Source organism: Callithrix jacchus, chromosome 6 (assembly GCF_049354715.1).
Source record: "Callithrix jacchus isolate 240 chromosome 6, calJac240_pri, whole genome shotgun sequence".
In the NCBI taxonomy this organism is placed as follows: Eukaryota; Metazoa; Chordata; class Mammalia; order Primates; family Cebidae; genus Callithrix; species Callithrix jacchus.
The window spans coordinates 58,190,348-58,202,619 of NC_133507.1; the positions used below are offsets into that span (position 1 = coordinate 58,190,348).

At 39.4% G+C, this 12,272-nt stretch overlaps 1 protein-coding gene and 1 pseudogene across 11 annotated transcripts in view; both read left to right on the forward strand.

The window, feature by feature from the left end:
* Positions 1 to 12,272, forward strand: part of METTL8 (methyltransferase 8, tRNA N3-cytidine) — a 134,777-nt gene that overhangs the window by 89,107 nt on the left and 33,398 nt on the right. For 9 of the 11 annotated variants that reach the window (XR_008482132.2, XR_013518882.1, XR_013518883.1 and 6 more), the window contains 2 exons: positions 4,544 to 4,914; positions 6,577 to 6,626. Coding sequence is in view for 8 of the 11 variants with exons in the window: in XM_002749359.6 (XP_002749405.2) it covers positions 4,544 to 4,914; positions 6,577 to 6,626 (421 nt within the window). In the remaining 3 variants the exon portion in view is untranslated. The remainder of the gene's footprint in view (positions 1 to 4,543; positions 4,915 to 6,576; positions 6,627 to 12,272) is intronic. The other 2 variants (XM_035304557.3, XM_078327411.1) reach the window with 1 other exon arrangement.
* LOC144576643 (small ribosomal subunit protein uS2 pseudogene) lies at positions 465 to 1,485 on the forward strand (annotated as a pseudogene).

Here is a 12,272-nt window from a genome sequence, read left to right on the forward strand (position 1 = left end):
TGCCTCAGACTCCCAGGTAACTGGAATTACAGGCATGAGCCACCACGCCCAGCCTATTATCCTTTATTTTTAAATTGCTACGTAAAGTTACCCTGTTTGAACTGCATGATTTGCTTGCTCATTCCCATGTTGTTGGGCATTTGAGTTTTCCCCACTTTTTCCTAATATAAATAGAACTGCTGGCTGGGTGTGGTGGCTCATGCCTATAATCCCAGCACTTTGGGAGGCTGAGGCAGGCAGATCACGAGGTCAAGAGATTGAGACCATCCTGACCAACATGGTGAAACCCCGTCTCTACTAAAAATACAAAAATTAGCTGGATGCGGTGGCATGTGCCTTTAGCCCCAGCTACTCAGGAGGCTGAGGCAGGAGAATTGCTTGAACCCTGGAGGCAGAGGTTGCAGTGAGCTGAGATCGTGCCACTGTACTCCAGCCTGGCGCCTGGTGACAGAACAAGACTTTGTCTCAATAAATAAATAGAACTGCTATACACATTTTTTTAAAAAGTAGAGACAGGGTCACCTTTCCGTGCTTCCTGCTGAGGGCTCCAACCGGCGTTGTTCTGGATTCCCATCGTAACTTAAAGGGAAACTTTCGCAATGTCTGGAGCCCTTGATGTCCTGCAAATGAAGGAGGAGGATGTCTTAAGTTCCTGGCAGCAGGAACCCATTTAGGTGGCACCAACCTTGACTTCCAGATGGAGCAGTATATCTATGAAAGGAAAAGTGATGGCATCTACATCATAAATCTGAAGGACCTGGGAGAAGTTTCTCCTGGCAGTGCGTGCCATTGTTGCCATTGAAAACCCTGCTGATGTCAGTGTTATATCCTCCAGGAATACTGGCCAGAGGGCTGTGCTGAAGTTTGCTGCTGCCACTGGAGCCACTCCAATTGCTGGCCACTTTACTCCTGGAACCTTCACCAACCAGATCCAGGCAGCCTTCCAGGAGCCACAGTTGCTTGTGGTTACTGATTCAAGGGGCTGACCACCAGCCTCTCACGGAGGCATCATATGTTAACCTATCTACCATTGCTCTGTGTGACACAGATTCTCTTCTGCGCTATGTGGACATTGCCATCCCATTCAACAACAAGGGAGCTCACTCAGTGGGTTTGATGTGGTGGATGCTGGCTCGGGAAGTTTTGCACATGTGTGGCACCATTTCCCATGACCACCTGTGGGAGGTCATGCCCGATCTCTACTTCTACAGAGATCCTGAAGAGATTGAAAAAGAAGAGCAGGCTGCTGCTGAAAAGGCTGTGACCAAGATGGAATTTCAGGGCGAATGGACTGCTCCAGCTCCTGAGTTCACTGCTACTCAGCCTGAGGTTGCTGACTGGTCTGAAGGCGTGCAGGTGCCCTCTGTGCCTATCCAGCAGTTCCCTACTGAAGACTGGAGTGCCCAGCCTGCCACGGAAGACTGGTCTGCAGCTCCCACTGCTCAGGCCACTGAATGGGTAGGAGCAACCACTGAATGGTCTTAAGCTGTTCTTGTGTGGGCCTTAAACAACATATAAGATTCATGGAAAATAAACATCGAGTTTCTTAAAAAAAAAAAAAAAAAAGTGGAGACAGGGTCTTGCTTTGTTGTCCACGCTTGTCTTGATTTCTAAGCTTCAAGCAGTCCTCCTGCCTGGGCCTTCCAAAGTGTTGGGATTACAGGCCTGAACCACCACGCCTGGCTGCTATGCTCGTCTTTTATTAGGTTACTCCCCTGCAATTCCCCTACCCCAATTAATTCCTAGAGGGATAGTTTTACAAATTAATCAAGATACAGTATTACAGTACATTCTAGTTACTGGTAGTTAGGCTTAAACTCACTTCACAAGTAGCTTGATACTGTAAACTCAAATACTAGACATTTCACTAAATATGGGTCTTCTTAGGTGGCTGCTTTTTGTTAGGCAGAAAATCTTTTAACTGCATGGAATGAGTTACAAAGAGAGTTTTTTAAGGTAAAGAAAGGAAGGAAGGCTTGAGAAGACCCTGGGGAAATTTGACTCTTTTATAATTTCTTCTGAGTCTGATTTTCAGAGTGTTATTTTGTTTTCTTACACAGTATATCAGGCACACTCCAATTTTTTAAAGTGGAGATACACCAAAGTTATTGAAAAAGAAGGAAAAAAGGTAGAGATAGAACTATTTAAAAAACAAATTTATAGGTTAGATTAACCATAAATAGATCTCTCTCCATTAGTGCAGAGGTGAGCATGTTTTGGACTTAACATCACATAATTCTTTTGTTACTGAGATCCACTTTCATTTCTCAGACATTAAATACAGACAGGAGTTTCAGTCTTTATAGCAGTCCTGCTGCCAGATACAATTCAGCCTTGATGGGAAGGAAGTCTTGTGGCCAGATGGGTGGAGATCCATGTACAAGGCCATAAAGATAAAATTGGAAAGAAAAAAATTAAAGCTATAAGGGCCTCAGGACCAGGCTCAGTAACAAAGATGAACCTGATTACAGGCAACTGCCTGTTCTGAGTAGAGGCTTCTTTAGAATTATGAAGGAAATGCATCTCTTATTTTTATTTTTATTTTAATTTATTTTTGGAATATATAGTAAATTCATATGGATCAAAATTCAAATGAAAATTTTCCTTCCCAACTATGGTCCCCAGCCACTCCTTTCCTCTCCCTAGAGGCAACCAGTATTACTGATTATGTAATTATTCTTCCAGAATTATTTCATACATTTTATACATTCTACAAGTAAGAGAGACAGAGAGAGAGAGAGAGAGAGAGAGAGTGTGTGTGTGTGTAAATGAATGTTTCTATGTAACTATACACATGTATTTTCTTATTTTAATGAGTGGTTACAGAATATAGACACTGTTATATTCCTTGCTTTTTCACCTAACAGCAAATCTTGGAAATTATTCTGTATTCCTAGAAAGAACGCGTTTGCATTCTTTGAAAGCACTTTAAAAATGGCATGCGTCTACAGCAGGTTAAAGTAATTCTAATGTGTGGATTAAGCCTATTACATAATAGCACTCAAGAAATTCTTTCCTGTAGCAACCAGAGAATACGGAAAAGAAATGGAGGGGGGAAGGAATGTGCTAGGCACAGCGGCTCACAACTATAATCCCAATATTAGGAGGCCGAGGCACACAGATGACTTGAGGTCAGGAGTTCGAGACCAACTTGGCCCACATAGTGAAACCCTGTCTCTACTGAAAATGCAAAAAAAAAAAAAAAAAAAAGGAATGTTTATTGATTAAATGAGGGAGAGAGTGAATTGCTTTATTAATTTAAGGTGCAAATAGGAAGAGGCAGAAAGCTAAAAATTACCTGAAGCTCTGAGACTGTTGACCTAACACTGACTCTAGGATGGCATCATAAAATGCTTTAAGGGCATCAGGAATTTTCTTTAAGGCTTCATTTTGGGAAATGTCTGTAAGAAGAGATGCCTTGGAGGTTGGGGGAAGAATGGAGTTATGGGATGGCCTTCAGACTCCAAGAGTCAGGAGACATGGCCACCATTTCACTGTGATAGGGCTCTAGGACTTGGAACAAGTCCTTTCTTCAAATGCAAAATGGGGGGTTGGAGTAAATTATTCCAATGGACCCTTTTAGCTCTTAAATTATGTTGTCTGTAATTTTGAAATTTCCTGTCTGATCACCAATTTGCACATTTGTTATGCTGAAATTGTATTTGTAAATACATTAAAAATGAGGTGTCCTTTCTTTTTTATTTTTATTTATTTATTTTTGAGACAGGGTCTCACTCTGTTGCCCAGGCTGGAGAGTAGCACAATCATTGCTCATTGCAACCTCAGACTCCTAGGCTCAAGCAGTCCTGCCCTAGCCTCCTGAGAACTACAGGGCATGAGCTACTGCACCAGGCTCTTCCTTTTTTTTTACTTTTTTTTTTTGAGACGGAGTCTTGCTCTGTCACCCAGGCTGGAGTGCAATGGCACAGTCTCTGCTCACTGCAACTTCCTCTTCCCGAGTTCAAGCAATTCTCCTGCCTCAGCCTCCTGAGTAGCTGCGATTACAGGTGTCCACCACCACACACATCTAATTTTTGTGTTTTTAGTAGAGACGGGGTTTCAACATGTTGACCAGGCTGGTCTTGAACTCCTGACCTCAAGTGATCCGCCCACCTCATCCTCTCAAAGTGCTAGGATTACAGGTTTGAGTCACTGCGCCCAGCCCTCATCCTTTCTTTAAGATAATAAAAAAACCACACAGGTTATTGGTAACAATGTGATTGTTAAGATAACAAAATTAGACTATTAGAAATTGTTTGCAATGATTATATTCCTCACAAAAATTTATTGGCTCAACTGTTAAGATAGAAGCAGATTTACATGGGTTGGACTAAATATCGCACCCACTGACACATTTTGAGAGAATTAAAACTCTGTATTTTTAACCTTTTATCAGATAGATTAAGATATTATAATATTATTCACTAGTAACTATAATTGTTATAAATGATAATGTATATATGTTTAACAATATTTAATTATCAAGATAGTAGCTAATGGTAAATATAATTCATAGTAAAATCTTTTTTCTTCTTTATTTTAGTTAAGTTTGAGAGAGAAGCTAGTAAATACTGGAACATATTTTACAAGATTCATAAGAATAAGTTTTTCAAGGATCGTAATTGGCTGTTGAGGGAATTTCCTGAAATTCTTTCATTTGATCAAAAAACTGAAGAGAAGGCAAGAGAATCGTCATGGGATCATGTAAAAAATAGTGCTACAAATTGTTTCTCAAGAATGTACTGTCCTAATGTGCCTGAAGAAAAAAGTCATTATGTGAAAAGTTCTGGCTCTTCAGAAGGTCAAAGCAAAACAGAATCTGATTTTTCCAACCTAGACTCTGAAAAACACAAAAAAGGACCTATGAAGACTGAATTGTTTCCTGGTAGCAATGCCAGTTTCAGGATACTAGAGGTACTGTGTTCAAGGGACAAAAATGGGAGGTGACAAATAATATGAAAATGTGTATTCTGTATTATTTTATTAATAATACAGATTTTTTGGTGGAAAACTATCAAATCTAAATAAGCATTCAGTATACTTTTATGCATAAATAATATTTAAGGGAATCATGTCTTTAATTAGTCAAGTTTTAAGCTTGTGGTTTAAATTTGGTTTTATTGCTTTTTTTAAAAAAATTGTCTGTTTTCATTTTAATCTGAGGGCCGTTTTAAGTACCAATTAAGTTTTGGTCTTAATTTTTACTGTTTGTTATTACTCCTTTTTAGGTGAAATGGAAATAAGTGAGATATATAATTTGCGATAATCTGATGTAGACTTTGGTCTTTTATTTTTAAAACTAAACTCTTTCTGATTATAAAGGCATATATATTGATTAGAAAGAGAGAGAATTTGCTAATGAGGAGATAAATTATCAACAATCCTACAAACAAAGGATTTAACCACTATTAACATTTTACTGACCTCCTTTTTCTTCTTCTTCTTTTTTTTATTGAGACGCAGTTTTGTTCTTGTTGCCCAGTCTAGAGTGCAATGGTGCCATCTTGGCTCACTGCAATTTCTGCCTCCCGGGTTTAAGCAGTTTGCCTCAACCTCCAGAGTAGCTGGGATAACAGGCTCCTGCCACCACACCCAGCTAATTTTTTTGTATTTTTAGTTGAGACAGGGTTTCGCCGTGTTGGCCAGGCTGGTTTTGAACTGGCCTCAGGTGATCTGCCCACCTCAGACTCCTAAAGTGCTGGGATTACAGGCATGAGCCACCACGCCCAACTGACCTTTTTCTTCTTTTGTTTATATACTGTCCATGTATTTTGGGTTTTGTTTGTTTCTATTTAACATGGTATCATAAGCAGTTTTCACTGTCTTTAAAAATTCTCTATACATACTTTGATGGCTACAAATCTGTGGAGTACTATAGTTTTACTTATCTATTTTCACAGTACTGGACATTTTAATTGTTTTCAGATTTTCTGAACCAAACGTCTTTGCGTATAGACTTTAGCTGCATTTTCTTTTATTGTTTTAGGTTAGATTTTCTACTTCATAATTTATGAAGATTTTTAATACTCTTAAAACATATTGCCCAGTTGCTTTCCAAGAAGTTGTACTAATACTATTCCATGATGGTATATGTCTGTTTTATCACACCCTTATTGATTAAAATGTTCTTAATGTTTTCTACTTTGTTAGACAAAAATTGTACCTTGTTTTAATATGTATTTCTTTGATTACTAAGTAGGTCACATACTTCTTCAAATGTTTAGAATATTTTGTACTTCTTTTGTGTTCTGTCCATTTATTTTCTCTGCTTATCTGTTTTTTTTTTTTTTCTAATGAGTCCTGCCTTTTATCATATTTATTGCAGGTTTTTTCACAGTGTGTTGTTATTTTTCAATTTGGTTTATTTTTGGTTTTGGTGTGTAAAAATTTTAAATGTTTCCATAGTCCGATTTCTTAGTGTTATTCCTGTAATTTATTTCATTGCTGTGTTTAGAAAACTCTGCTGTACCCAGAGATCCAATAAGTTTCTAATCATTTTTTTTAATAGAAAATTTGACATCAGTGACAAAAATTTAACCTTGCTTTTTTGATATTTGCTTGTTCTTTTGATTTTAGGTTGGTTGTGGAGCTGGAAATAGTGTTTTCCCAATTTTGAACACTTTGCAGTGAGTTTTTTGAGTTTTTTTCCTTTAAAATTTTACATATTTATGGAATGTTGAGAAATTCTGGGAAAATACTGTTATGTGTATGCCAGTAGTGTTTCTAATTCCTACACGAACAATGGCTCAAGCTGTTTTCAAAAGAAATGTCTTAACCAACTGTCTACTTTCATGTGAACTGGGAATTACTCCGAAAATAGCGTTTCATAGCCATGGGTTGTCCACCATTGTTTTGAAGTAATTTTTTTTTTCTTGAGATGATGTTTCGCTCTTGTTGCCTAGGCTAGAGTGCAATGGCGCGATCTCAATTCACCGCAACCTCTGCGTCCCGGATTCAAGCGATTCTGCTGCCTCAGCCTCCCCAGTAGCTGGGATTACATGCATACGCCACCATGCCTGGCTAATTTTGTATTTTTAGTAGAGACAGGGTTTCTCCATGTTAGTCAGGCTGGTCTCAAACTCCCAACCTCAGGTGATTCACCCACCTCAGCCTCCCAAAGTGCTGGGATTACAGGTGTGAGCCACTGCACCCGGCCTTTTGAAGTAATTCTTTAAGCTTGTGTATATATGGGTGAGAGGATAAAAAAAAAGAAGAAGCGAACCAGGCACAGTGGCTCACGCCTGTAATCCCAGCACTCAGGGAGGCTGAGGCAGATGGATCACCAGAGGTCAGGAGTTCGAGACCAGAGTGACCAACATGGTGAAACCCCACCTCTAATAAAAATACAAAATTAGCTGAGCATGGTGGTGCATCTCCATAATCCCAGCTACTTGGGAGGCTGAGGCAGGAGAATTGCTTGAATATGGGAGGTGGAGGTTGCAGTGAGCCGGGATTGCACCGTTGCACTCCAGTCTGGGCAACAAGTATGAAACTCCATCTCCAAAAAAAAAAAAAACAAAGAGGAAGCGATTTCATCCTTCCACTGAGCTGTGGACTGCTAAGCTTCAGAGATTGTTTACTCCTCTTGGATACTTAGATGTCATTTTACACATAGAGAGTTGAATTTAAAGCTTACGACTTAACCTTCATTTCATCATCCCTCTGAAGCAGCACCCTGTGTAAGATGTTTGCATGCCAAATCATTGTGTCTAGGCTTAAAATTGTTTGGAGGTAGCAGCAACTAATCCTACTAATCAAAAAAGCAGAGGTCAGTTATAGCAAGAGATGTGCTCCAGGCTCGCCCTTCCTGTTCACCATTTCACCTCTGCCTTTTACTGTTTCCATGATGAAGACACAAAATTCTTCAAACACCTTTTATCTATGGCCAATCTGCCAAGCTCTGTTCTTTTTTAAGTTTACACAATAGCATTCACATTATTTTTCCACTATAAAACCAGCATTAGCACATTGAAGAACATTTCTATTAAAAGAAAAGGGGAGGAAGGGAATCAGTCATCATCCCCATCATCCTAACATAGCCACCGACAAAATTTTTGTTTTAATTCCTTTCAGTTTTTATGCATATTTTTAAATGATGTGATATTCTAAACTTTTAATTATGAAAATTTAAAAGCATCCAGAGCCTGGTGCAGTGGCTCATGCCTGTAATCCCTTTGGGAGGACGAGGAAGGCAGATCACTTGAGGTCAGGAGTTTGATACCAGCCTGGCCAACATGGTGAAACTCTGTCTCTACTAAAAATGCAAAAAGTAGTAGCTGGATGTGGTGGTACACACTTTTGTAATCCCAGCAACTCAGGAGGCTGAGGCAGGAGAATCACTTGAACCCAGGAGGTGGAGGTTTCAGTGAGCTGAGATCACACCACTGCACTCCAGCCTGGGAGACAAAGCAAGAGACTCTCTCTCAAAAAAAATTTTTTTTTTTGATATTACAGGCATCTGCCACCACTCCTGGCTAATTTTTTTCTTTTTTCTTTTTGTATTTTTAGTAGAGACAGGGTTTCACTATGTTAGCCAGGCTGGTCTCAAATGCCTGACCTTGTGATCTGCCCGCCTTAGCCTCCCAAACTGCTGGGATTACAGACGTGAGCCACCATGCCCAGCAAAAAAATAAAAATAAATAAATAAGGCATTCAGAAAAGCAAAGAATACAATGAATGTCCATATGCCCACCACCTCAGTTCAACAATTACCAATATAATGCCAACATCATGACGCTTTATCTTGGATTATTCAGGATGTATCTCCCAAAATTCAGTATACTCTTTATATTATTATAAACCTAACATAATGAATAGTGAGTGTTTCCCTATTATCATTTAATAACCAGCTAATGTGGCCAAGCGTGGGTGATGCTGGTAAATGTATAGTTTTGGATGCCCTTTCTCTTTGTGTATTTATCAGTTTTGTTTTTCTAATTTTTGGGCTGAAATTTCCAATTTCCTTATGCCACATAACCATATTTCTTTACCCCAGTGATCTCTAAGCTTATGATACACATAAATATACTACATTGGCAGTTGATTGTGTGTTACTTTATGACAGATCTCAAGATATTATTTAGCATGTCATTTCTTTATGCCTTCCTTGTCCCTCCAATCACTTTTTATATTCCTTAAGGTAGCATATTTTATCCTAATCTGATTTCCCAGGTTGCCTAACAGTACAGCACAGTTAGAGCTCAATATAACTGACTGATTAATATCTCTGATTCCTCCACTTGCTAGTTGTATTTTTCCCCTCTCTGCTTCTCCCTTCAACTTACAATTGCAAGCTCTTGGTTCCTCACTCCCTAACTCTTCTTGGCTGTATCTTTCTTTGCCTCATACCCATGTTTCGGAAATCACTGTATCTCAATAACCTGAGATAATTAATTCGTCTTTAAAAGGCAACCAGTGATTAGCCTTCCAAAGGGATGATTAGCCTTTTTTTCTGCTTAAGAAATTATGTTTTACTACTTTTAGAGAGTATAGGATTAATGTTTTACATTTTCAGAATATTTTACTGTAATTAGACCTCTGAAATGGAGAGGTCATATCGTTCTCCAAGGATCATTTAATTCATAAACCCCCTGCCAAGAGACTGCTTGGTGGTGTGGTGGTAGTAGTGATATTTACCTGTTTGCTGGGAGAAGGTCCAAGGTAGTCAGCTGATTTTACAGAAAGGTTCTGAAAATCATTGGGTGGTCACAAGACATCAACTTGGGCTGCTTTTACTGTGGGAATTCCATCTCGGAGGTCATGTTTCCACCTTGGCAGGATACATGGCAAATGGCACATGCTTTCCTTTAGCTCCTAGACTGTTTTGTATCTATGGGTATTTGGTAACTACTGCCCAAAGGTAGACTGTAGAGCTTTTATAATGAGCTAGACATACCAGTGTCCAGAAGAGCATTTGGAGCTATATGGAAGCTTTTTGTTTTGTTTTGTTTTGTTTTGTTGTTATTGTTTGTTTTTAGAGGACTGTGTTAGTTTTTAAGTTCCTGGAAGGCAAAAGCAATCTTTTTTAATAATAATAGTGATAGACCGGGTGCCGTGGCTCACGCCTATAATCCCAGCACTTTTTGGAGGCCGAGGCAGGTGGATCACGAGGTCAAGAGATTGAGACCATCCTGGTCAACAAGGTGAAACTCCGTCTCTACTAAAAATACAAAAAGTAGCTGGGCATGGTGGCGCGTGCCTGTAATCCCAGCTACTCGGGAGGGTGAGGCAGGAGAATTGCTTGAACCCAGAAGGCAGAGGTTGCGGTGAGCTGAGATCGTGCCATTGCACTCCAGTCTGGGTAACAACAGTGAAACTCCATCTAAAAATAAATAAATAAATAAATAAATAAATAATAATAATAATAGTTATAATAATAGCAATAACAATTATAATAATGACTAACATTTATTGAATGCTTACTCTGAGTCAGGCACCTTTCTGGAAACTTTAGCTATAAGAATCCATTCATGTGATAGAATATGTTAGGAAGAATTTAAAAAAAAAAGAATTCATTCAGTTCAAACAACCACCTTAGATGCCATGTTTATCTGTTTTTTAAAGAGGAGGGAACTGAATTAAAGAAGAGATTAAGCAACTAGCCCAAGGTCACATAACTAAGTAGTAAACCTGAGAATCAAACCTTAGGTAGTCTGGTTCCAAAGCCCTTGCCCTTAACCATTAGCCGCATAGTGCTATAGGTATCTGAGTGTTTCCTGAGAACATTTCAAACCACCCAGCAAATTACAAGTCACAATTACGTGGATTTCATAGGAAACAACAGGAGAATATGCTGAAGTAAAGTGCTATTTTTATGTGAGATGGATGAGAAAAGACCAAGCAGTACAAGTTGTAACTTTGGTTCAGCACTGGTTAGCTTTTCATAACCAAATCCTTTTCATCATACTTTAACTTATTTGGATAGATCTTAAATTGAATGCAAATCTCTAGTGCCACAGAATGAGTGAATTATGGATGAGCATAGTTATTCATCAATGAGTTGCCTTTAAGAATATAATCTGAGGCCAAGCACAGTGGCTCACGCCTATAATCCCAACACTTTGGGAGTCTGAGGTGGGTGGATCACCTGAGGTCATGAGTTTGAGACCAGCCTGACCAACATGGTGAAACCCCATCTCTACTAAAAATACAAAATTAGCTGGGCGCCCTGTAATCCCTGCTACTTGGGAGGCTAAGGCGAGAGAATTGCTTGAACCCAGGAGGCAGAGACTGCAGTGAGCTGAGATTGTGCCATTGGACTCGAGCCTGGGCAAGAAGAGCAAAACGCCATCCCCCCGACCAAAAAAAGAAAAAAAAAAAAAAAATATATATATATATATATATATAACCATATAACCAGAGCCTGGTTCAGATTTTGCTAAATGCGTATTTGGGCTTGTATTCCATTTTTATTTATTTAGAAGTTTAGAAGTTCACCTTGCTTGGAGTACCTCTTGAGTCAGATTAGAAGTCTTAGTGATATGCTTCAAGGCCCACCTTTATATCCTGCCATATACCAGTTTGGGGTCTCAGGATTAGTGCTACTTCTGGGGTGGGCATGTAACTCCCACCTCTAAACTCTTCAACCATTTCCCCTTCTCCTCAATTAATAATGTCATCCTCCTCCTTCAGAACTTTTAAGACTTATAACTCAGGGTGCTGGCCCTCTCCATACCCCTGTAGAAGTTGTATAAAACCAATTATGTCCCCAACTAGACTATAAAACCTATGAGACCCAGGACCATCCTTACAGTTTTATGACATGCTGACCTCTTTCTGTGATTCAGACATGGTAGTAAGCAACATGATGCAAGGATTATTTGATACCAGCATACACAGCATCATCAGCAGGAGTATGGGCCTACAAAATTCAGAGTATTTGGCTGCCTTAAGTAACTATGGTCCAGCCATCATTACTGCATTTCAAATAAAGACCCAAGAGAACACTTTTAACTTGAGAAGAAGCCAATTAAAAATCATACTGCCTGTTGTCCAGGAACAGTGGCATGCATCTGTAGTTCCTGCTACTTGGGAGATTGAAGTGGGAGAATTACTTGAGCCCCAGAGGTTGAGGCTGCAGTGAGTCGTGTTTGTGCCACTGCACTCCAGCCTGAGTGACAGAGCAAGACTCTCTCAAAACAAAGCCGAGGTGGGGAGGGTGGAAATACTTACTAACAAGTCAAACCTACAGTTTCCTTTCTTCTCTAGTTTGAGCATATCTGGACTCCAGATTTAAATATTTCTTCTGGCCAAGCACAGTGACCCACACTTAT